General features: G+C 38.0%; 1 protein-coding gene across 1 annotated transcript in view; it reads right to left on the bottom strand.

The window, feature by feature from the left end:
• Window positions 1–25,734, bottom strand: part of LOC115418926 (monocarboxylate transporter 2-like) — a 34,914-nt gene that overhangs the window by 5,507 nt on the left and 3,673 nt on the right. The window contains exons 3-4 of the mRNA XM_030133480.1: window positions 17,236–17,379; window positions 9,485–10,297 (exon numbers count right to left, since the gene is read on the bottom strand). Coding sequence (XP_029989340.1) covers window positions 9,485–10,297; window positions 17,236–17,379 — 957 coding nt within the window. The remainder of the gene's footprint in view (window positions 1–9,484; window positions 10,298–17,235; window positions 17,380–25,734) is intronic.

Below are 25,734 nucleotides of genomic sequence, written 5' to 3'. Positions count from 1 at the left end.
AGTCGCTAATGCCATTGAAAATTGTGTTTATGTGGGTGTGACAAATGTAACTCATTGATTATATTGATGCCAAAATTTGCTAGATTACTGACTGAACAAATATTTGGAAGTAATTAACACTTCCTGCATCTTCTTTTATTACATGTGATGCATCATTTCATTATCAGGTTCCAAATCTATTCAAAACTGAGGTGTTCTTTCAAAAGTGTATTTTTGCAAACACGTACTGATTACAATCAGAGGAAAACATGTTGGTAATGTAGATGTATTATTATTAAATAAATTATGGATAATACTTTACTTATTTTGTAAATGTAACTCCTAAATATATCCTTCTGAAACCTAGCAATGCATCCTCTACAGGGGGACAAAAGTTTCACAGCTTTAATTAAAAAAAAACATCCACTGCAAAGGATATTAGAAAAAAGATATTAATAAAAAAAAAAACATGTATGTAACAATTGTTGCATCTTGCTGTTTTTTTCACCTAGGATAGGTATAACAAGAAATATCTGGTTTTACTGCTATTGTGTAACAGAGTGGGTGGCACTGTCATTACATAGCGTGCTGTTTTCTTTTCATAATCAGCTGAATTAAGTATCCCATTGAGGTCTCCCTAAGTACAACAATTAGCTTCTTTATGGCGAATAATAATGATAATGACATTTGTGTTCATGTAGGAGGGGTCACTTTGCATTTGGATCACTCTTAGCTGTCTGAACGCACGCCGCATCTTCTGATTGATTGCTCTCGTCTGATGCGTGTTCGTCAATGACCATCACCCTCATTAAGACAGCCCTTGATTGGCTGAGCAGTAATTAAGTCCATCTGGCATAGTCGCCTCTTTTTTAATGTATTCACAGCTTAATTATGGCCCAGGTACAGGACTTTAATGATGCAGGTTTCAACTGAGCGTCATTCAACACCCAAAGCAAAAGGCTAATTACACCCACTTACCTCACTTCCTCCTAATTGGATTGACCTGAAGGTTTGGGGGAGCAGTAACAAGCCGACTAGTTAGGGGGGACATAACGATTGTGCCCTCTGGAGGAGAATGTTAGACGTGCAGGGAGGCACTTATTTACCTTATTAAATGAGCGCCTCAGAACAGGGTCGTACCAGACAAACTGGGGGGCCTATAAATTTTCCCCTCATTAAAACTCAGGTTGGGGGCAAAGGAAAAGTTTGTCACTGTGTGCAGATAAGTCCAGATACTAAAGTCATGTGCAGCTACAGTACCTTGCTCTGTGTATTGGTCTAGGACACACCAAACAGGACTCTCTTAATGAACTTTACAGCTGACACATTGATTGGTGCACAGGCTGAGCACATGAATTACTGTAATAGCATTATGCCACAAAGTTACTGTGTCCTATTCATGACATTTTGACTGCATCACAGTGCTGGGAAGGTTACCTTTGAGATAGAATAGGTTGCACACTACCAGTGCCCTGTTAAAAAGGAATAAAGAAAGTAGCCATTTCATCTATTTGATCAAAATAAGCTGTTTTTAACTACGCAATACATCTGAAACAGCCAAAAAAAAAAAAAAAGTCAATTAAATTTTTTTCAAAGTAAAGCTGCTAAAGTTTTATTCATTAAATTAGAGTAATGCTTTGGACTTTTTCTAATTTCACAAGGAAAATAAAGTTGGCCAGCCACCTTCGAATGGTTGGCAATTCACAGCCCAGAATGTTAAATTCAGATCGCTTAGGACTAGATTGGTGCCTTGGTTTAAATGACAGATAAGAAGCAGTGCACATTTATACAAAACAACAAGAAATAAATAAAATCACCAAAAATTAGAGCGTGTACTGCAAAAGGAATGGAGCCTCTCTGTTGTAGAGGCATTAATGGTGTTTCAGTCTTTTTTTTTCTCCCGAAAAGCTGATCTCTGGAAATGTTTAAAAAACAAAAACAACAAACTAGAAAAGCACTCGGAGAGTGCAGACCTCCGCCAAGGCAGATCAGCCCCGCCCCCCCGATCACCACCAAAATTTAATCATTTGTGCCTTGTGCCAGTATCAACATTTCCTGAAAATTTCATCCAAATCCTTCCATAACTATTTGAGTTATTTTGCTAACAGACAGACAAACATAAAAAATCTGTCCCACTCAATCACCACCAAAATTACAGGTATAACGATAAACTGCGGTAAAATTCCCTGAGGTTAATATTACCATTTAAATTCTAATTATCATGAAAACCGTGTTCGATTACCGCAGTTTGAAAACTCATGGTAATATTGCTCATTTCCTGAAAAAGCAGAGATGCTCCAGGTGCACATGCACAGTTTTCAATGTTTAGCCTCTGGAAACATGGCTGAAGGCAGCCACACGGACAGTGCTCCGGAGTTCTGGGCATAGTGGACCCCTGCATGGACCTGGGCCGAGCACACAGACCCAGGCCGTGCGCACCTCCGTCCCATACATCTCTCTCTCTCTCATTGTGACATTGTGAATGATTTGATATGGAAAATGGTCAAACAAGCTCCACTATGACCTGTCCAACTACTTTTTTTCCCACTCAAAAAAAAAACACTCAGAAATCAATCGGAGAATTGATAAGGAATTGTATTGGTATAGCATTGATATTGATAAAATCCTATCAATTCCCACCCCTAGTGCATTTATCTCTTATGGCCATAAGGTGCCATCTTTAATGGACATTTGTATGTTTGATGTTTACATGTTGATATTTTAATGTTTCTGCCAACAGAAAGTGTATTGTGTTATTTTATTTTATTTTTTTCAAAATACAACTTTGTTAAATTATTTCAGTGTGTGTAATAGTACTTTTTGAACATTTTGAGCACATTTCAACAACACTGCGATGAAAATTATAAACATGATAATTTTGGTCAGAATAACCGTGACCTGAAATTTTCATATCATTACATCTCTAATTACACCAATATTTAACCACATCTAGAACAGGTGGTTCCCCACAGGTCAACACGCTAGTTTAAATGATTACTTGTTTCAGTGTGTATAACAATTTACAGTTTGTTCAGAAAATGGAAGGATATGATGCTAAGTTCCAGGCCGTTTTTTGAGCCCGTAAGTCACAACTTCAAAACACGATTCACGACTTTGTAGCATTCCAGGCAAGTCACACCAAACTGCCTGAGCGCAAGGAATTGTGGTAGCCAGATGTAAACAAACCAGCATGTCGGACCGTATGATATGTTCATTTACAATCATTTCTATTGCCAAAGGTGCTTGCTCCTTGGTTATTTGAGGGAAGCAGAGGAGGAAAAACGGCGCGTAAGGCAAGAGAAGCTGTTATACTGTTTATGCTATGTCATTTGTATATTTGGATATGTATTTGGTATTAATTTATTCTTGCAGTCAATGGACTGAAAACTAGCTAATGCTAGAGTAGATGCTGTTTATGCAGAACATTTGCTGATAAATGTCAGAGCAGTACCTTGTTTTAATAAACAATCTGCATAAACACAGCATCCATGGGGACTGTTATTGCTACATGACATCAGAACTTGGAGTACATCGATCTAGTACGAGTTCACGGGTGGGAAGTCACAGGTTTGACTGCCATTCCAGTGCCTTTTCACCGGTAGAAGGTTGGAAAAACACAAGTTAGGGGTTGCCTGGAATGCAGCATGAAATGATCATTTTTACCAGTTGCTCCTTTCTTCAGTAACATAGTTAATACTATTGAAACTAATCATGTTCATCACCAGAGAAGTAAGGATTCTGGGTGTGGTACTGCTTCTTTTGGTGAAGTTTGGTCTGATTTGCAAAAAAAACAACACTTGAACTCTCTACACACTGCTATTACAGTTCTGATGCTGCCGCAGTTTGATGGTGGTTTTGTTGTACTGATGGAAAATTATAATTCAAAACAATTTGTCCCAATGGCCCATTTTTCACACAACTATTGTCAATAGATTTCACTACTGTGGGTGTATTTTTTTCCTCCAAATCACTAAAATCTTTTTTTAGGGGATCTTGCACCAAACCTGAAAATATCAAGGAGGCGGTGAGGATAGACAATATCCCCTCGATTACACAGTTATTTAGACCATGAAGGTACTGTAGCTGTCCAACATTTTGATATAAGAGCACTATCAGAGAAAGAGGTTTGTTGGAGATTTAGGTCATCAGAAGAAAAGGCACATTTTGCTTTTTTTTTTTTGCTGTGCTGCCAGTGAAAGAGTATTTCACCTTGTGGTTGGGATGCGGAACATAAAAAATGAAACATAAAAAAATACTTGACCTATTAATTATTCCCACTGATTATGCTCAGTTGAGATTTATGTAAAGAAAAAACAAATTACACCCTAAAGTGTTGTGAAATAATTGCAAAATATGAGAGGCTGTATGTGTTTCTTTTCTTAGCCTAGTTGCAGCTGTTAAGGTGAAAGAGTGCATTAAAACCCACTGACCCGAATAACTACGAATAACAACAACTGAATGCTAAATGCTCTGCCACGCTCTGAGTATTTTCGAAGTTTTTCTTCAGGCGCTTTGGTGTTTGACAGGTAGCACAGAGGTGGCTTCATTTGCTGTGACGACTTCCTGCTACTTGTAGAAACAAAGACGACAAAAGAAATCGGACTAAATTTATGTACAGAGGGAGAAAACGGTGTCAAAATAAAAACAATGAGCGGAGAATTGTCCAGCAGTACCACCCATAAACATATGAAAACTAATGAATAAAGTTTGGAATAATTTAGTCTTTGATTACAGGGCTGCATTTTACACACACCAAGACTTAGGATGCATCCAGAAAGTCCAAAAAAACACCTCATATATACTTTTCCAAAGCACTTTGCCTTGACTATCATGGATTTAATGAAATACAGAAAGGAGAACTGATGAGAGAATTTGGCAGTACTTATTCCAGATGGATATTATGGTGAAACTACAATATTATCAAGATGGACTACAAAACACGCATCTTGGATACTTCCCCTGATGCAGTCTTACAGTGTTGTTTAATGCAGTATATAAACATGAGCAGATCTGTAAAAATGTGTCTTCATTACTGAGGTTGGGACAGAAATAAGCCTAAATGTGCACTAGTATTCAGTCACATGCATCATCCTGTTCGTCCAGATTTGTCAGAATGGACTCTGAATTAGCATTGTTTCAAAATACTAAAACTATGTAACATGAGCATAAAGGTATACATTATGTCCATAAGAGGGTTCCCACTCTTTCTCTGAAATTATTTTCCAGGACTTTTCAGGGACATTTTCAGCCGCTACAGAGACGTCGTACACTAATATACTTAGCACCATTAAAAATGCATGGGTCAGAATAATATGTACAGGGGTTGGACAAAATAATGGAAACACCTTAAAAAATCAACAAGATATAATTTAATATGGTGTAGGTCCACCTTTTGCGGCAATTACAGCCTCAATTCTCCGAGGTATTGATTCATACAACTTGTGAATTGTTTCTAAAGGAATTTTAAGCCATTCTTCAGTTAGAATACCCTCCAACTCTTTTAGAGACGATGGCGGTGGAAATCGACGTCTTACTTGAATCTCTAAAACTGACCATAAATGCTCAATAATGTTGAGGTCTGGGGACTGTGCCAGCCATACGAGATGCTCAACTTCATTAGAATGTTCCTCATGCCATTCTTTAACAATTCTAGCTGTATGGATTGGGGCATTATCATCTTGAGGTGAAGGTGTTTCCATTATTTTGTCCAACCCCTGTATATTTGGAGATATATTAAATTAATTGGTTTGGGGTTTCCTTCATATTAAAGAGGGAAGCACTGGTCATTAGAGAATGAATTGTGGACGAATTGTGATCAACTTAACACATTTATTCAGGGCACTGAATAGAGGTACTCAGAAATTGAAAGGGCAACGACAATGCATGGAACTGACAAGTCTCATGATCCTGTCCTGAAGGATCCGATCCGATCTGATACTCAGATGACTGATTGTACTGCGATGACAGCGCAGACGGCGAGCGACTTCACCACGGCTCAGACCTGCTCGTAATATGCCAGTGGCACGTTCTGTCTGTTGTTTCGTAAGTTGGGGCATTGTGAGCTGGCAGAAACATTTCAGCGTTTTCTTTGCTGCCTTTATATCGGCTATTGACCACACCTAAAGCTACCAGTCCAGTGTGACTCTGTACAAGAGATTTAACTCAATGTCCGACATTAAAGGATTAGTCCAAATGTTGACGTTGCACATGTCGGGAATGAAAAAAATACACCTGTTAACTGTGTTAGTCATCTCATGAGCAACATATACAAAATAGGCCCCTGAGCAAATCATATTCTGGAAATTACACCACGTTTGGACTGTGTGTTTTTAATGGTGTTAAGTATACGTACCCCTGTTCCCCTCATTCTTTAGAAGTGTTTTTATCTACAGTTGCAACTTGCATTTATCCAGATTGTTTCTGTTTATTATTCAGACTTTGAGTGACAATGTTCAGTTGGGCAGTTCCCAACTCAACTTTCTCTCCTCTTCTACTTTCTCTCCTGCATTTCCTCTAAAAATATTTGTATATTTCCAATACATTTTCACTGAAAAACTATTTCCTTTGTTTCATCTCAGTTTAGGCACACAAGGTCACAAGGCAGGGGGAGGATAAATAATTTTTCAGGATAATTTAACCATTTCCAGGACATCTGACCTTTTTTCTCATTTTCCATATGTTTTCCATGACTGGAAAATTGGTCAATCATTTTCCAGGTTTTCCAGGACACGTGGGAACCCTGCATAAATCTACTAGTCTACATATGGACAAGTTTAATTGTTGAATTAAACATCATCTACCTGCCTGTCTGGTAAAGGTTTATACTGTCTTACAAATACAACTATTTCATTCATTCATTTATCAGATAGGGGTAGTTGTTCGTTTACCTGTTTTATTCGTTTCAGCTACTTCCTGCAGCCTTCATCAGAAGCGTCACATAATGTTGTTGTGACATGTCTTATAGGCTGCTCAGGAGGATTGGTCAAACAGCAGGGAGGGTTTACGCCCCCTGCTGTCTGACCTCTTCTCCAGGACCGCATGTGACGCTTCTGATGAAGGCTACAGGAAGTAGCTGAAACTAGTAAAGCAGGTAAACAAACAACTATCTCTGTCTGATAAATGAATTTCCTACAAAAATGATCATCTACCTGCATGTATGGTAGCATCTTAACCCACAGATGTACCTCCCCCAACCTGATTTGGCTGCATTTCTCCTCCTGTTGAACACCCATTTCAGTTTGCAGTTTAGTTTTATTTGGTTTTACATGATTAAAGGAGACAAACCTTAATGGATAATAAAACCACTGTATTAACTACACAATTCACACTAACAAAAGTTTAAGGTATAAAACATATTATCATGTTGTACAGCTGTGGCAGAAGATGAAAATGTGCATCCTGTTACGTTGATTGTTTGTTTCCATGAATAGCCCATGTTGCCGCTGCAATGAATTGTGGGACGACACTCTGCCTTTAACTTATGGTAAAGGATGGTCTTTAGCAGAGGAGTGTAGGCTTTGCTAAAGGAGACACTATAGGAAGCATTAAAGCTCCTTTTCTTTGGATTTAGAGAATTCAGACAGCCCTTATCATGGCTGACCGATACTTCTGGGTCATTTCACTCTGTTAAGAACCTTCCTAAGCAAAAAAGTACTGCTCAGATGCAATACACCCTTAGTGACTTACTAAAATCCCTTTGCTGATATTCAACTTTATATGAACTTGCAGTCAGAGGAAATGTGATTGTGCAGCTCTTTTGGAATAAAGGTATATGGCTGTTGTAAATGTAAAGGATGTGCACAATCCTCAGCTTCTAAGTTGTGCATATTTGTATGAAGGCATAAATACTGCAGCAGCCATGCAAGCATCGAGTGCCCCCAGCTTCTTTGTAACACTAAACAACCGTGACCAATTATTCCCTTTTGTGGGGCCAGATATGCCCTCGACAAGACCCCTACTCACCAGTGATAATCTAGTTCTGAAGGAATAACTTAAAGCAGCCAAGCTTTCCCATAACATAATGTAGAGTGGAAGCAGGCAGGAGATAAAGAAAGAAAAAAAAAATCTGAGATAAATAGATTTTCTCTTTGTATAATTCAGTTTGCTGCATTGTTTGCAGAATGACCTGCTCTAAACTGGCTATTTATTTCTGCTGTTTGTTTATTATTCACTTCTCTAGTACTGCAGAAGGAGCAAGAAAAGGCAAACTAGACTGAGCTCAAAGTAAATACTTGTGCAAGAGACAAAGAAATCAGTTCATATGATGTGATTTCTTTCAGATAAGATTAGATAAACTAGAACAGTGTTTAGTGAGTCAGGTCTTTGTCAAAAACTCAAAAATTAAAGTGTCACAAAACTGCGAACAAACTTTGTAGACATTGTCCCAAAGAAGCTAAAATTTCGAAAGAATCTGACCAGTCCTTTCATGAGGCAAGATATTTGAAGAAAGTACTAACGAAAATGACAAAAAGGGGACAGCAACAAAGATGACAACAGACACAGCGAACTCACAACAGCTCATGGCCAATTGGCTGGTGAGCAAGCTAGTAGTGAAAAAAATAAAAACAAATAAAACTAGCATAGCATGTGCAAGAGTAAAATGGCTTTATACAATATGAGATGTTTAGTAAATAATCATTTTGATGTCATGCATTCTTCCATCTTCCCTTTTTCAGCTTCAGTAAATCAAGGCTTTCCATATAAATAAATTAATAAATGAATAATAATAATTAAAATAATAATAATAAATAAAAAACTAAAAGAAAACGCTAAAACTAAATGAAACCTGAGCTAAAATGAGTCACTTCTTCAAAGTAAGACTAAGAGTATAAAGATTAATTCAAGTGGTAGTTCTTGAATGTTCCTTGGGCTTGGACAGACCTTGACAAAATAGCTTTTTCCCACCATGTACCAAAGTCTTGCAGTAATCTCCAAAGAAGTTCTTACACTTGACTCTTATACACTCATATCATTAATGATTTTAAGAGAATCATAAAAAATGCAGTGAGAGAAGAACGTCTAGGTTTTTTTTCATGAATAGTTGTTATTACTTTGTTTTGCATGTTTGTTTGCTTGTTTGTTTGTTAGCAAGATAACTAAAAAAATTATGGACAGATTTACATGAAATTTTCAGGAAAAGTTGATACTGGCACAAGGAAGAAATATATATATATTTTTTTTTGGGGGGGGGGGGGCAGAGACAGATCTATCTTGGCGGAGGTCTGCAAGCTCTCCTCAGCTGTGTATCTTGTGTTGATTTTGTATGGCTGCTACCTTGGCTAGGTCGTCCTTGCAAAAGAGAATTCTGATCTCAATGGGACTTCCAGGTTAAATAAAGGTTACTACTACTACTACTACTACTACTACTACTACTAATAATAATACTAATACTACTAATAATAATAATAATAATAGTGTAAAACTAACTAAAACAAAATTCAACATTAAAACAGAAAAAGATAAAGACAAATAGAAACTCTTGAAAATGTCAACTCATGTCATTTACCTGCAGCGGGCGGTCCCAGCAGCATGGGGAAGCACTCTATGATGGTGACCAGTCCGACCGCACTGGGGAAGCGTTGATTTCCCATCAGGTCCATCAGGCACTCGAAGATCAGGGCGAACACCATACCGAAGCCCACGCCAAAAAATATGGCATAAACCACCAGCAAGGCGTAGCTTGTGGTGAGTGGACACAGTAAGTGACATGTGCCGTTGAAAACCATGGCAAAGCTGAAGAAGTACTGGACTCTGGGCCTGATCCACTTACTGTTGGCTATGAGGCCGGTACCGGGCCGAACAAACATGTCCACAAAGCCCATAATGGAGAGCAGGTAGGCCGCGGAGTACTCCTCTACACCTCGACTCACAGCGTAGGCTGACAGGAACACGATAGGAGCATAGGCGCCAAAGATGAACATTATGTTCCCTATGAGGTAGATGACGAACCCTCGATCCTTAAAGAAGGTCAAATCCAAGAACTTCTTAGCATTCTCCATACACGTTCCTTTAATCCTGGTGATGTGTTTATCAGGCTGCTCCTCTAATTTCTTCTGTGGTGGATAAGACTGTTTTAAAGTCATCCTAACAGGTCTCATCAGGGCCCCAGCTACACAACAGTTAAGCATCAAAGCCCCAAGGATGAGCAGACTTCCCCTCCAGCCGTACTTATCCTGTAGATACTGGTTCAGAGGCGCGAGGAAGCACAGGAACACTGGGCTCCCAGCCATGGCCAGCCCATTGGCCAGAGGACGCCTGGCCAGAAAATATTTACTGATGATAGTCAGAGATGCGTTGAGGTTAAAGGAGAGGCCGAACCCTGCATGTAAGACACATCGAGAGAAATCAGTCACATTCCAGAAACAGCAGATTAAAAAGTCGAAGCATACTTACTAAATTAAATTAAGAACTGGTTCTGCTTGGTGCCCATTAAGATATCACCCCATTTCACTTTTGCCAGTTAAAATCTCATTACAGAAAGCTGAAACCATTTCAAAAATAATTTGTCCGTTTAAGTAGAAACAGATTAGAGAGCCTGAGACATTCACATTCCTGCCTTTCACCCCAAAATTCAATTTCATAGCTTTTTTGTCAGAAAATGAGCACTTTATTTTTCATGAAGCTGAATAGCTACATATAGATGCATACTCTGCTGTAGTAGCACTTTCCATTGTCAGCTTCATTGCATTTTCTCCTCTTATCAGTTTATAGAACCAAAGCCAAAGGGGAATTACCATATGCAATTCATGAAAACAGAACTGCTTGCTAGGAGGATTAATTTAACAGTTATAATTTAATATAAATATACATTTTAAATTTACATGTGGAAATGCGTCAGTCACCCAAAAAAATAACAAAAATAAAATCTGTATTTAGACAAAGACAATAGGTGATTCTAAAATACAGTAGGTGCACTTTTGTAACTTTAAGTACATTTTGTTTTCAGGGATTATTCAAGCCTGATCTCATCGTTTTCCCTGTTTTGGGATAACAGTCAATACACGGTGTACTGACATCCATAAAATATCTTCAAATATAAATCATTTAAAGCCCTTTTATTCAAGAAATGATGGAGAGACAGGAGATGACCTGGGTTGAGAATTGAACCCATGGTGCTACACAACTGATTTATACCCTCAGTCATTCGATGAATATTTAACATCCCTCTATTTACACATAATCGTTGGTCAGAGGAGCATTTCTGTTTTAGGCAAATCAGTGCTGGCATAACATTAAATGCTTCAATTATGTATTCAGCTGTTTGGTAACATTTGTCACCCTTTTATTCCCATTTTCCCACAAATTGAAATGCTCGTGACTGATAGACACCATTAGTAAGCAATACAAGCAGCTCGTCAGAGGATTCTGGACATTAATCCGCGTGGATGTAAGATACAGATGAAGACAAAGGTCAGCAAAGGGTCAGTGATCTCCACATTGCCAGCAAGGGTTAAGAACACCAATAAAACTTGTACAAGGTATGTGTATGTTCTTGTCTTGTTCGTCTAACACACACACAGTTCATACGTATTTGGGACTAAGATAAATCAGGGTGCTTGCTCTTTATCCAAATAAAAATTCCAGACTTTTTCTAGACATTTTCAAAAGTCCTACCTACCCCCACCCCAGACCTTGACTTTCTGTACTGTTATAGTTGCGTGGCTACTTTTTTGGTTGAGATTGCACCTGTTGTGTGTAGTAGAAAAGTTCATTTTAATAAATGAATGAATCATAATTCACAGTAAATTATGTTTTACTAACAGAAACATTTTCCAAACATATGAAAATCACAAAAGTGCATGGATATAACACAAACAAGTTTCACTAGAAAGTTTTTCATGTTTTCTTGCAATCTTTTTTATTTCTAAAGAATGAAGTAGGATTACTTTGTTTTGTTGTATATTTGAAATAAACTGAAACTAAGTAACTAATATGCTTTCCTTGTGTATTTTTATTTACCTTACAAGACTGTGTGCCTTTGAGCACACTCTAAAATTTGACTGAGAGAAACTGTTTTCCATACTTTATTAAGACTTTCATACAAAATTCCAGACTTTTCAAGGTCTAGAAAACAGCGTTTCAAAATTCCATACTTTTTAAGAGTTTTAAGACCTGTGCATGCACCCTGTAAATAGTGCTGAGTCGGAAATTTTTAACTGACGGTTAAAAAGTGTACATAAGAGTTGATCAAGTCAAACACTGTCTTGTATCTTGTTTTTATTAAAATAAATCTTACACACCATCTCCAGAGTATTCATCAACCTCTTATTTTACAAAAATCTATATAAAACTCATCACTTCTTCATTGTATCTGGGGATAGTGCTAATCTGTTGATCTTAAATTTGCCATGCGCAACCCTCACTTCACTGGAGGCGCTTGAGTGAGTAAGAAACTGAATGGTCTGTTAGAGGTGATAGGCTGAAGTGTGTATAGGTGTGTGCTTTTGCCCTGAGATTTGTCTGTCAGATAGAACAGAGCAATAAATGAGAAGAGAAGAGAGAGAGACAGATACGACCAGCTGGAGGTACAAAGGCAATGTCTGAATGTCCACAACTACCTCAAACACAGCAATGGAAAAAAAGAAAAAAAGAAAATAGCGGCAGGTTAAATACCACCATCACCACACTGACAGAGTTAGAAGTAACGATGAACAAGGACTTTTAATGTGAAGATTCTATAAAGTGTTTTCTGAGGAATATCGTGCATACTTGGTCTTTAAAATAAGTGGATATTGATTATGATTCATGACTGATCTGATTCACATTTTTATCAGTCTCTAACTGATTTTATTTGATCAGATATCAGATTAAATAAAATAAACTTAAAACATTTTAATTTGGCTCTGATCAAAACTCCCCGTTTACTTTCCCACACATGCACACAGCAATGATACACACTCAACACTGTCTGACTGACAACACATTAGAGAGTAAAAGAGAAGTAAATGCATACTTACAAGCTAGTATTTTTTATTTATAAACCCTCCATTTTAATTTACTGAGTGGTTCTGTATTTAATTGAGATTCAGCTTAAATGCATTCCTACAGCCTTTTGTGTTGAAGTTCTGACAATTTGACACCAAAATTGTAGTTATTTTACTGCAAATGCATATTGGTTATTAGTCTGTTTGATTAGTATGGGAAAATTATACATTTAACAATCTCTGACAGGTCCTTTTCAAACAAAATGCAGGGAGAACCATCTGATAAAAGCCATTTATGATGACTTTTCAGCAGAGTGGTTACATGTTTTTATGTGAGTGTACCAGTCTGTGTGGATGCATGCAGCGTATTGTATATGTGTCTGCTAAGTGAAACTGCCTGATGCCTACGTGTCAGCATGCCAGGGCACAGGGGAGCAGAGCAGGGCGCTCACATGCCCCCGAGCATCACACATGGCCCAGCCACTTCACTGGGCTTATTAATCCTTCACAGCAGTCCTTGGCCGGGTAATGAGCCTCGCAGGGTGGCGATGAGCCCCCATGTGACGACCATGATGGAAGCCTACGGGAGAGAACAGAGGGCCACGGGAAGACTATGCACTCTGGGATCCATGACAGCTCTGTCTTAATTACTGTCCTGGTTCTGCTCCCCTTGGTGGTCTAACTGCACCCCAGGAGCCGGGGCCGATGCCCTGGGCCCCGACAAACAGAGCAAACCCTGGTGAAGAGAATCAGATCTGGCAACCCAAAGATCCTGTAAGGATGTAAAAAGACTCCGACTGTCAACCTCCTGGTCTCAGAGGGGCTTAACCAAGGCCACTGGGAATGATGAGCAAAGAGGTAAACAAGCCTGGAATCTATAACATGAAACCAAGTGGCTCATTCACTTAATTGCAAATAAAAAAGGTACTTTGTCTTTGTATTAGACTCTGTTGTTTCAGACAAGTACCTGTTTAGAGACAGAAGCAGGGGTTCTTGTTGATGACCTGGAGCTAACCTAAGGTTTTCAGCCACTGGTAATATGGATGGATGATGGGACTGAACCCTGAGAGATAAAACTGCAACAGTCATTGGTCATTACAAGTCATCTCAGGATTCCTACAGGTTTCTAAAAGTTAAATTGAAGACTTTTAAGACCTTTTTAACACTACTTAGAACAGAATTTAATGCCTATTTCATTACCATACTAGCAAAGATTCATGACTCCTAGAATTTAGTCACATGTATTATTTACTCCAACACCTTGATTCTCACCAGGGGCTGCAAAGTTACTGATAACTGGTTCCTAATTTTGATATAAATTGTTGGGTTGAAACGGGTAGAACTGAGACCACTAACAGTACTTTCTTTGCAGCTTGGACACATTTAAAGACAATACAGACAACAAGTTTGTGGCAACAGAACTTAAGACATGCCATATCAAAGTTAAAGACTTTTTTTAAGATATTAAATGCAGATTTGTAAATTCAAGACTTCTAAGACTATTTAAGATCCCTCAGGAACCCTGCATCTAGTCGCGAAAAAAAATATTCGACTGTCCTTGTTTTCTTCAATTTCTTGTTCATTTTAATGCCTGCTTCAACTAAAGGTACATTTGTTTGGACAAATATAATGGTAACAATAAAAATAGCTCATACCAGTTTAATTCAAGAGCTGATATCTAGACATTTTCCATGTTTTCTTGATAATAACCAAAATCACTTCAGTTCTTAACATCCATAGCTATGGCACTGTACTGACAAAAACAGTGCTTTTAGACATTCCATGTTTTCTTTTCTGTCTGTTTTAGTCACAGGATACACACAGGAGTTAGTACTTGATTGCCTAACCATTGTTTTGATGACTTTTGATGGTCTAATTTTTTTCATGACTGTATTTTTATCATCATCGAACAACTTATTACAAATAAAGTGATATAAAGACAAATAAGTAGAGACCTGGGGCCTCATGTATAAAGCGTGCGTACGCACAAAAACCTGGCGTACGCCCTTTTCCACGCTCACGTTCAGATGTATAAAGACTGAAATGATCGTGGAAATGTGCGGTCCTTCACGCCAAGTCCACAGCTGGCGTACGCACGTTTCTAGTGCTTTGGAACCTTTGGCGACACTTAGAGGTGACACTGAAAAACTGTTAATAATGTGAAAAAGATCATTCCTCCGATTGATGGGCACATCGGAGATACACAGAAGAACAATGAACACACCGGCACGTCATCCTGTTGTCAGAGCAGCACATCCACCACCAGAACCAGAACCAATTAGACCCTGTATCCAACAATGCCAATCCTGCCTGGGAGGACATTAAGCAACAACCATATAAAGAGACAAGGACCCCAAATTCATTGGTTGATAAATGCATTTAATGTTGTCTTCGTGTCTGTGAGAACATTTATTAGTCGGTCCAGTCGCTCATTGACTCCACCGATTGTCCTCACGATGTCCAAATGTGACTCGGGTCAGCACGGACCCATGCCAGTGTTCTGGACACCGGTCAGACGGGCATCAGCAGTGGGCTGTGGCGGATCGGAGGACCAGCTAACGCCAGGGAGTCAACAGAAGCCTCTGTGACAGGAGGATGATACTGCGTCTGACTGTCTTCTGCGTCATTGTTGGAAATTAATAATTTGAGTGATTAAACATGAGTCAAAGTCTTTGATTTCCTCTTTGATATCCTGACATAATTACGCATGAACCTTTTTCTTGTTTGGCTGTGATCAGACTATTGGATGACCCATAGATTAAACTAATGTGTGACTTACACTAATACTAAATATATATTTACCTTGGGGGTAATCCATGTCAGACCTGTGAGAAAAGTGTCACCCACAATATCGTCAACTTTCTGCTAAGTCTCAGTTCGTCTCTTTTCTCCTTCCGCCTGTTTTGGCCTCCGCTTCGCGTCCACCTTGACGTCATCGTCTGATCCTGCAGACAGGGGAATCCCAGAGGGAATCCCACCTGCAGACCCCGTTTATACTAATTTGCATATTTAAATGTGGGCGTGGAGAGGGAGGAGTCAGGTATTCCAACATATGCGCTCAATTCCACGCTGATTGGGATGAATAAAGGAAGTGTACTTGGATTCGGGCGTACGCTCAGTTTCATACATCTGGATTTTTTTGTGCGTTCGGACTTTTCTGGATTTGGGCGTACACCAGGTTTCAGTATGAAATCCACGCAAGTCTTTATACATGAGGCCCCAGGTGATATACTGTTGATGCTTCCATCCAGCAGTTTTTAAATCAGTATTTTAAATGTGTGCATCAAAAAAAAAAAAAAAACACATGGAAACACTGGAAATTTTTCAAAAGTTTGTACACTTGGGAGAGATGGAAAGTCAGGCAGTCCATAAACGGTAAATACAAATACATGCAGTGGCAACAGATTTAGTGTGAAATTGTATGTGTGGAACTACAACAATGGCTTGAATTTATAAAAGTATAGAAATAGTTTATTAGATGGAAAACAAGAAAGAAACTAGCATTGATGAAGAGCTTCAAAAAGAAACGTTAGACGATGGCTTTGACAAACTGAAAGAGTTTGATACACTGTGTGATTCACACCAGGCAACAGCTGTCATGTCTGAAAGTACACAGACCTTATCAGCACTTCGATCAACTTCTCAGATGGCGTGTATGCAACACTACCCATAATACTTTCTATATAATTAATGAGCAAACTTTTAAACTATGATGATGAGGAAAAAACGGGAATAAAAATATTTGCATATGAGTAGTAAATAGATGGAAATGCATGCAAATTAGATTTGTTTCTGGAAATTCAGTTAAAATTTGTCAAATATTTGCATGAAAACGGGTGAGCGGGTGAGGTTTATGACACCAGGGGGCGATAAAAAATTTTTTGGCTTTATTGTCACTATTTCCATCTTTATACAGTCACGGAAAAAATTATTGGACCATCAAAAGTCACCAAAAACAATGGTTATGCAATCAAGTACTAACTCCTGTGTGTATCCTGTGACTAAAACAGACAGAAAAGAAAACATGGAATGCCAAAAAGCACTGTTTTTGGAAGTATAGTGCCACAGCTATTGATGTAAGAACTGAAGTGATTTTGGTTATTATCAAGAAAACCATGAAAAATGTCTAGATATCAGCTCTTAAATTAAACTCTTATGAGCTATTTTTGTTGTTATTATGATGTTTGTCCAAAAAAGTTTACCTTTAGTTATTCCAGGCGTTAAAATGAACAAGAAATTGAAGAAAACAAGTGTGGTCTAATAATTTTTTTCCGCAACGGTATACAGTCTCATTGCGAAAATGCAGAAAAAAATTCACATCCAAGTACTATACCTCCAATGACACCAATGCAGAAGTACAGGTAAATGATGGAGTCCCCAAAAGAAGCGGTTACCATGGAAACACCACACATCAGTCCACCCAACATGACGACGGGGCGACTTCCAAAGCGGTTGACCAACGCACTGCTCACAGGTCCTGCAGAGGGCAAGATGGACAACAAGCAGAGACAAATAAAGAACTGTTAAAAATAAATCACCATATGTCACTGTTTGTCTCAGTGAAAACAGTTTTGGCTATTTAACTGAACGACTACTAACAACAGCTGCACCACTTCTACATTTAGGTCTAATCCAAAGGCAAAAGGACACCACAGCAGGTGATGGAACACCTCCACACTACTGCTTCTACTGTGAAACAACTTGGTGACTCATTATACTTTGCCCTGATAATGTAAAATACTACACTCAGTAATCAATCAGCAATTAAACAGCCTTTTATATGCTGTCACTCCACCCATCATTCATAACCTTGCCTGAAAGACTGACAGTGTGACATTGTGCTACTGGTCCTTCAGCAGCACACTGTAATAGATTCTTTGTTTGGTTTCTGTAAAGACTAGTTGCTTGGATATATGTTAATTTCACTCATTTTATTCAGAAAAAGGGAATACGGGAAAGCACTGACATGATTACAATAGTACAGCTTCAAAGGCCTGTCATGGATGGACAGGGTGTAAGGTGGTATTAGACACTTAGTGGTGATAAATATAACATGATAAGCTAATTAATTCAAATACACTTCCCACTCCTTTTTAAGCAATACTTATTGAATTTATTTTATTACTAGTGTACTTGACAATTGCAAGCCCATATGGGGGCTTCTATGAAACTGGTCCCTAAAAACAGGACAGAGGGGGTAAAAATTCAAACAAGATGTAGACTAAGTTTATGCAGCAAGTTTGGAAGCACTTTGGGTCTATTTTAAAGATAAATATTTACTAAGAAAAAAGAGGGACTATTTTTCTGATAAAACACATTTTTTGTATTATTTTTATGTTATTTTTATACAAAAATCTGTATGTAACATGGTAAAAAGGTACAACGGCGTATTAGGGCCACATAAGAAAAACAAACGCTTGTCACTATGAGAATAAAGTTGTTATTAACGAGAATAAAATCATAGTTTTTAAAAAACTCATTATTTAACGAGAAAGTCATTATTTAACAAGAATAAAGTTGTAGTTTTTAAAAAGCTCTATTTAACGAGAATAAAGTCGTTATTTAACGAGAATAAAGTCGTAGTTTTTAAAAAACTCATTTAACGAGAATAAAGACATTAATTAACGAGAATAAAGTCGTTGATTAACGAGAATAAAGTCATAATTTAACAAGAATAAAGTCGTACTTTTATGAGATTAAACTCATAATATTTTGAAAATTTGACAGAGTTTCCAGTTTTACAGCGAAGGCAACAAGCGAAGCAGCAACTTCCCTTCTGTTGGACTCCAAAACTCACAGTAGCATCCCCACAGTTTGATCAGAAACAACAGACCCTCTCTGTATAGTTCTCTGGTATTTCCACTGATAGCCCTGCAGATGAACACTTCAGCAGTTTCTCCTCCACAAAAGAGGAAATTTACTACAAATCAGTTCGGTTCTTACAACAAACCTAAATGTGTGCAAAATGTCTTCAAAGTCCTTAGACTAATGTGTTGATGGGGGATAGACTCAGTATTTGGCCTTTGTGTCTAACCCCCAAATGAAGTATAATTTCACAAATGTTCCAAGTTCTACATCGATGAGTAGGTACAACTTCTCATTATGTTATGGCTTAATTCTCGAAATATAACAACTTTATTCTCGTTAAATAATGACTTTATTCTCGTTAAATAATGAGTTTTTTCTCGATAAATAACTTTATTCTCATTAAATAACGACTTTATTCTCGTTAAATAACGACTTTATTCTCGTAGTGACAAGTGGGTTTTTTTTCTTATGTGGCCCTAATACGCTGTCGTAAAAAGGACACAAAAATTACTTTTTTTTTTTTTTTTTTATACATCTTTTTATTCTTTCACAGGTGCATTTTGGGAATCAAACTCATTATGAAAGGCACAGTGTTTCACAAAAATGACCGCTGTTGCAAAATCACTAGCAATTTATTTATGTTTAAATGGGCAGTATTCGCATGTAACGCAAGTGGACATGATGGGTTACAAGCGAAACCTGGAATGAGACTGCCAATTCATGAAAAATCTGTATGTCTGGATTAGAAAAACCACTAGGACTGACAAATTTAAAACAGTGTCTTTATTTATAATGGTATATAAGACAATTTCAAGAAATGTTTTCCAGATCTAACGCACTGACACCTAGGTAGCTTTTCCTGTCCTAATTTTGGTCCTATTTTTAGCCACAATGTTTTATTAAAAATTCATTAATTTTGGGATGGCTCAGAGTAAGAGTATGATTTTTTTTTTTTTTGCATTTATCTGAGGTCATCATTAGGTACATCCTGGGGGGAAATATGTCTAAATTTCTCTTTTATTATTGGGTCTAAAAAGCTGTTGAAGTGCCAGGTACAAAAATAAACCCAGTTTCATAGACACACTCATGTTGTCTTGATCACCTCTATTAATGCATTTGCTCTGATATTAGTTCCTTGTACACATAAAAGTTTTGTTTTTCTTCTGCTCAAAACAAATAAATGAATGAATCAATGAATGAAAATACTTCTAACTCACCTTGGACAGTATTCTAACCTTTGACCATCACTTAACAGACATGCATAAACGCTCACAGCAGAGGGTACGTGTTACACTGGTCTACAAGGAAAATGCTTCCAGAATAAAAGTAATGAAATTTTACCACATGAGAGTCACTGATAAAGAAAAATCAAGTAAAAAATGCTGGTTGGCTAAACTTTCCAAGATACAGCCTTGGGTTAAAATGTGAAATTCAAGAATTAACGAGAGAATGGGTTTGACTCAAAAGGAATATTTGTCTCAGAGCTACAAGATCTACTTCAAAACACTGCACATTAGAATACATTCACTTTACAGGTTATATTTAGTGGAAGATTTATAAAACTATTATATAAATGTACATAAACCAATATATATGTGTAATAACACTGAATCATACCTTGAAAACATCAGCAAACCAGCACTTTTGTCATTTATTTTCCAGTTACTCTTATTAAAATACGTAACATTTAGCACATTTAATCTCTGAAGTAAATCATTTCTAAAAAATTGTAGACCAGTGTTATCTGTTCACTCAGTGCCCCCCGCCTTCTGTTACTACTGTACAGGAGCATAATCCAACCCATTCTGTTGGACTGTTCCTCCAGGTTTTACACCATGCTGTCACACTCAAACAAAATCACACACATAGCCTCAAAAATAATCCACTCCCTCACACTCAGCATCTCAACATCATGTACTCAATGACAGAGCAACAGCCCACTTTACTGAAACAATAGCCATGGACACTGAACCCCCCCTTCAACACATACTTCAAACTCCTGGACACTGAAATGGAGAAGGGCACGTTTTCACAGAAGCGCCATGTGCCACCTTTATCAAAATAACTGTCACCTCACCCATTATTGTCTGACACATAAATATTTTCTGTGTTTTCTCTTATGTGCATGAATATTTATGGCAGGGCTGTCAAACTTATTTCAGTTCCAGGGCCACATGCAGCCCAATATGGTCTCAAGTTGGATCAGTAAAATACATTCAACAAAAATATAAACGCACCACTTTTGTTTTTGCTCCCATTTTTCATGAGCTGAACTCAAAGATCTAAAACTTTTTCTATGTACACAAAAGGCCTATTTCTCTCAAATATTGTTCATAAATTTGTCTAAATCTGTGTTAGTGAGCACTTCTCCTTTGTCCTTTGCTGAGATAATCCATCCACCTCACAGGTGTGGCATATCAAGATGTTGATTAGACAGCAGGATTATTGCACAGGTGTGATTTAGGCTGGCCACAATAAAAGGCCACTCTAAAATGTGCAGTTTTACTGTATTGGGTGGTCCAGGGGGGTCAGAAAACCAGTCAGTATTTGGTGTGACCACCATTTTCCTCGCACAGTCTTCTTCATGAATTCTCTGAAACAGCTTTGGAGATGGCTTATGGTAGAGAAATGAACATTCAATTCACAGGCAAAAGCTCTGGTGGAGATTCCTGAAGTCAGCATGCCAATTGCATGTTCCCTCAAAACTTGTGACATCTGTGGTATTGTGCTGTGTGATAAAACTGCACATTTTGGAGTGGCCTTTTATTATGGCCAGCCTAAGGCACACCTGTGCAAAAATCATGCTGTCTAATCAGCATCTTGATATGCCACACCTGTGAGGTGGATGGATTATCTCAGCAAAGAAGAAGTGTTCACTAACACATATTTAGACAGATTTGTGAACAATATTTGAGAGAAATAAACCTTGTGTGTACACAGAAAAAGTTTTAGATCTTTGAGTTCAGCTCATGAAAAATGGGAGCAAAAACAAAAGTGGTGCGTTTATATTTTTGTTGAGTGTAATAACATAATAACCCATAAATAGTGTAAACTTTTCTTTATCCTTCAGTGTGACAAAAGTTAAATTACATTCTGAAAATGCTTACATTTATAAATTATACTTTAAAAAATGTGAGTAATATGAACAAACTGATTCTTAAGAAAAATAAGTGCAATTTTTAACAATATTAAGCCTGAGCTTGTAATTTACCTTTGTGCATTACAACTTAGGGTGTATTCACACCTGCCTTGTTTGGTCCGTTTAAAACAGACCAGAGTTCGTTTGCTCCCTTGGTTCGGACCTTTTGGGCTGGTGTGAATAAAAACCACCGAACTCTGTTCCGACCAAACAAGCGAACCGAGACCCAGTTGAAGAGGTGGTCTCGGTGCGGTTCCATACGAACCCTGGTGCGGTTCGTTTGAGGTGTGAAAGCAGACCGGACCCGATCCGACACAGTTGGGTTTTTTGTACCTAACGAGCTCCTGTCGTGCGTCAAGCATTATGGACAACAGAGTTTTACCAGAGAAGCGCTCAGAGTGAGGATAGACTACGTAGCTGAAAATGAACCCTGGTCAAACTTGGAGCTTGGAAGGGACACGCTGCCTTTTGGACATCTGGGCAGATGTGCATATAACACAGCTGCTAGAAAGGACACAGAAAAACTCCGACGTTTTCAGCTTGTTCAGCGAGAGAACGATTAGGATGACGGTTAGATTTGTCTGTTGTGCTTGAAATAAAAAATAATAAACGACTTCATCATCCCCAGCAAACTTTACCTGCGTTAAGGAATTCTGTCCCTGGCTAAACTGAACGGTGATATAGGAGAGATACGCATAGGTAAGCAGTACGGAGCACTAATGCTTTTGGAGAACAGTCTTTTCACATACTAGCAGAATTCACACTTCAGACCTGTTCTGTCTTGCGTGAATCAGACCAACAGTCACAACATGATGTGCACACATGAGCGCTGTCCTCCGTAGCCGTCTTGCCCTGTGTCTTCGTCATTGAGAAATTAATTCTAAAATACTGTAAACCTGACGTTGCATCAAACGCTCTTGCTGCTCAAACACTTGTGCAGACGTCTGCATCTGTAAAAACCGCTATGACGATAACAAAAACAGCAGCAAAATGTCCATGATTCTGTCCTTTCACTTTGGACTGAGCGCTTTAATGGACACTGCTCATTTCTGTCCAATGGATGAACGACCTCAGCACACGTGGTTTTGTTTACAGATTTTGGTCCACTTACAAAAATGTACAGTGTGAATACGAACCGCACCAAATTTTAAAAAAATAATAATGATCTGGTCCGGACCAAAGCAAGTGAACTATCGGACTTTCCTGGTGTGAATACACCCTTAGACTCACATTAGGCCTACAAAGGCACAAAACATTTAGTAACAAGCATAATATTGTTAAAACTGCACTTCCTTGTCTTATGGTATTTCAGGTTGTTCATATTTGTTCAGGTTATTCACATTTTTTGAGAAAGGATAGTTTGTACATGTAAACATTTTCATGCAATTTTTTTAAACTAAAAAAGAAAAATCTTCAGTTTTCATTATTTAGGCCTATTAGAATTTTGTGGTTATTTACATATTTTATTGGTCTGACCCACTTCAGATTAAATTGGACTGAATGTGGCCCCTAAATTTAAGTGATTGTGACACCCTTGATTGTTAATCTATCATCCACCCTAACTAGCCTATACCTCAGCATTGTAAATACTGAAGAAACACACATTATTCATTACAAAAAATATGCGCACACACACATTTGCATGATTTCATGTTGACCACAGGCTGTATATAATAAGTCCAAGTTGCAGTTTTAATGTCAATAGTTTGCAATTTGACATCACCATATTTGTTTATTGGAGCCACTAGAGCAGGGGTGTCAAACTCATTTTAGTTCAGGGGCCACATTCAGCTAAATTTGATCTGAAGTGGGCCGGACTAGTAAAATAATAACATAATAATGTAGAAATAATGTTAACTCCAAACTTTTCTCTATGTTTTAGAGTGAAAAAAGTTAATTTACACTACGAAAAGGTTTACATCTGCAAACTATCCTTTCAAACAATGTGAATAACATGAAAGAACTGAAAAAAATTAGTGTAATTTTAAAAATATTCTGCCTTACTTTATCATTTACACATTTACATTATAATATTAAAAAATACACCAAACATTTAATATCAGGCAGAATCTTGTTAAAATTGTACTTACTTCTCTTTTGACATTTCAGGTTGTTCGTATTTGTTCAGGTTATTCACATTTTTTGCAAAATTATACTTTGTTTTAGTGCAAATACATGAAAATATTTACATTTACAAAGAGCAAAATTTGGAGTTGTCATTATTTATATGTTATTATGATAGTATTTTACAAGTCCCGCCCACTTGAGATTGAATTGGTCTGAATGTGGAACCTGAACTAAAAGGATTGTTAACATCTTAGTGTAATTTTTGCATTTCACAAATTCATCCCAAGGGCCGGACTGGACCCTTTGGCGTGCCAGATTTGGTCCCTGGGCTGTATGTTTGACACCTGTGCACTAGAGCATTTGGACAAAAGGGGCGGAGCTTCGGGGACCCAAGGGTTCAGAACCATCCTGCCCAACTACACCGGCAGTAAGCTAGCCAGATAATTAGCTCAGGTAGCAAAAATTAGTGTATTTAAAGACTTCAGGACTTTGACGGTACTGTTATAAAACACAACATTTAACATTTATTTAGTAGCTGAAGTTATTTCATGGCATTTAATATAATATTTCAGTAAATTTCACCACCCTCTTACTCCAATATGTGCACTTGTTCAATCACAGGTCTGTTTAGATACAGATAATTTTAGATAATACAAAAGCAAATATACATAGTACGATTATCAGTTTTAATACCATAGAATTCTTTGGTATACCATTGTAACCCTAGTCACAGATAAAGAAGATATCATCACATTTCACCTGATACTGTCTTAAACATCATCAGTTCAGTCATTCTATGAGATCACACCTGTACTAGTGTGCTCTGTAGTCTACAGCAGGTTTATATAACATTTCTCTAAAAAAATGAGAACAAAGTTGCCTGCTGTTAACTGCAGCTTTAAAAAGAAAATAACCCAAACTACTTAGACCCACCGCTGTTCGATTTTGACTTATTCAAGTTTTTGATCACGACTCAATGCCTTTTGGTTTGCATTAATATGAAATGCAAAACAGCTTAGTGTTCTTAGCACTCTGAAATACTGGAAAAGCTATGAAATCAATTGAGTTTCACCTTCCTGATAAAGGCCAAAGAAGAAGCAGTTTGGCTGCAACAAAAGTTTGACCATGGACATCTGATCATCACAGCGCAAATAAAAAGTAGTTCTAATACTTTGCTTTCCCCCTCAGGCTTCTGAAAATGTTGACGCTTCTGCAGAACTCCAGTGTATTACAGATCACGGCAGTTCATACCGTCTATGAGCCATGCTAAGCAGTTTGGAAATGCTCTCATCTGCAGTACTACTGTACATGAAATAAAAATATCCATCCTGCTGTTTATACATTTAACCAGGTGCATGCAGGGGTCAAACATAGATCATCTTTCCCACTACAGCTGTGTCACAATAGGGCATCTCCCACACTGCCACCATTTCCACTTCCATTATAACTTTATCATTCGGACTCCTTGAGTCAGAGGTTTCTGAAAAGGCTGTCATGTCTCTCCCATGGGGACCCACAGTGTCAGACCCCAGTGTGCTGAGCCTTCCTCTGATATATTCCCCCTGTCTCTCTCTTCCACTGGGTGACATTGCTGAAGCCTTGCCAAGGACAATATGATAAAGCCGTGTGCCTGAGCCACAGTGGAGGGGAATATTTCACCAGTTAGGCCTTTCCAGCTCCAGTGCAGGTGAATCGCACACACTGTTGTCCTGCAACCTTGAAAGCAGCCGCTGATAAATTCACGTAAAACCTCAACAGGGCTTTTACTCTGTCATATTCTGTGTCATTTTAATTAAAATAAATTCACTCGAAATTCAG

This window comes from Sphaeramia orbicularis, chromosome 5 (assembly GCF_902148855.1).
Source record: "Sphaeramia orbicularis chromosome 5, fSphaOr1.1, whole genome shotgun sequence".
Taxonomy (NCBI): Eukaryota; Metazoa; Chordata; class Actinopteri; order Kurtiformes; family Apogonidae; genus Sphaeramia; species Sphaeramia orbicularis.
The sequence above is the reverse complement of the archived record's forward strand: the minus strand, read 5'-3'. Positions and strand labels throughout refer to the sequence as shown.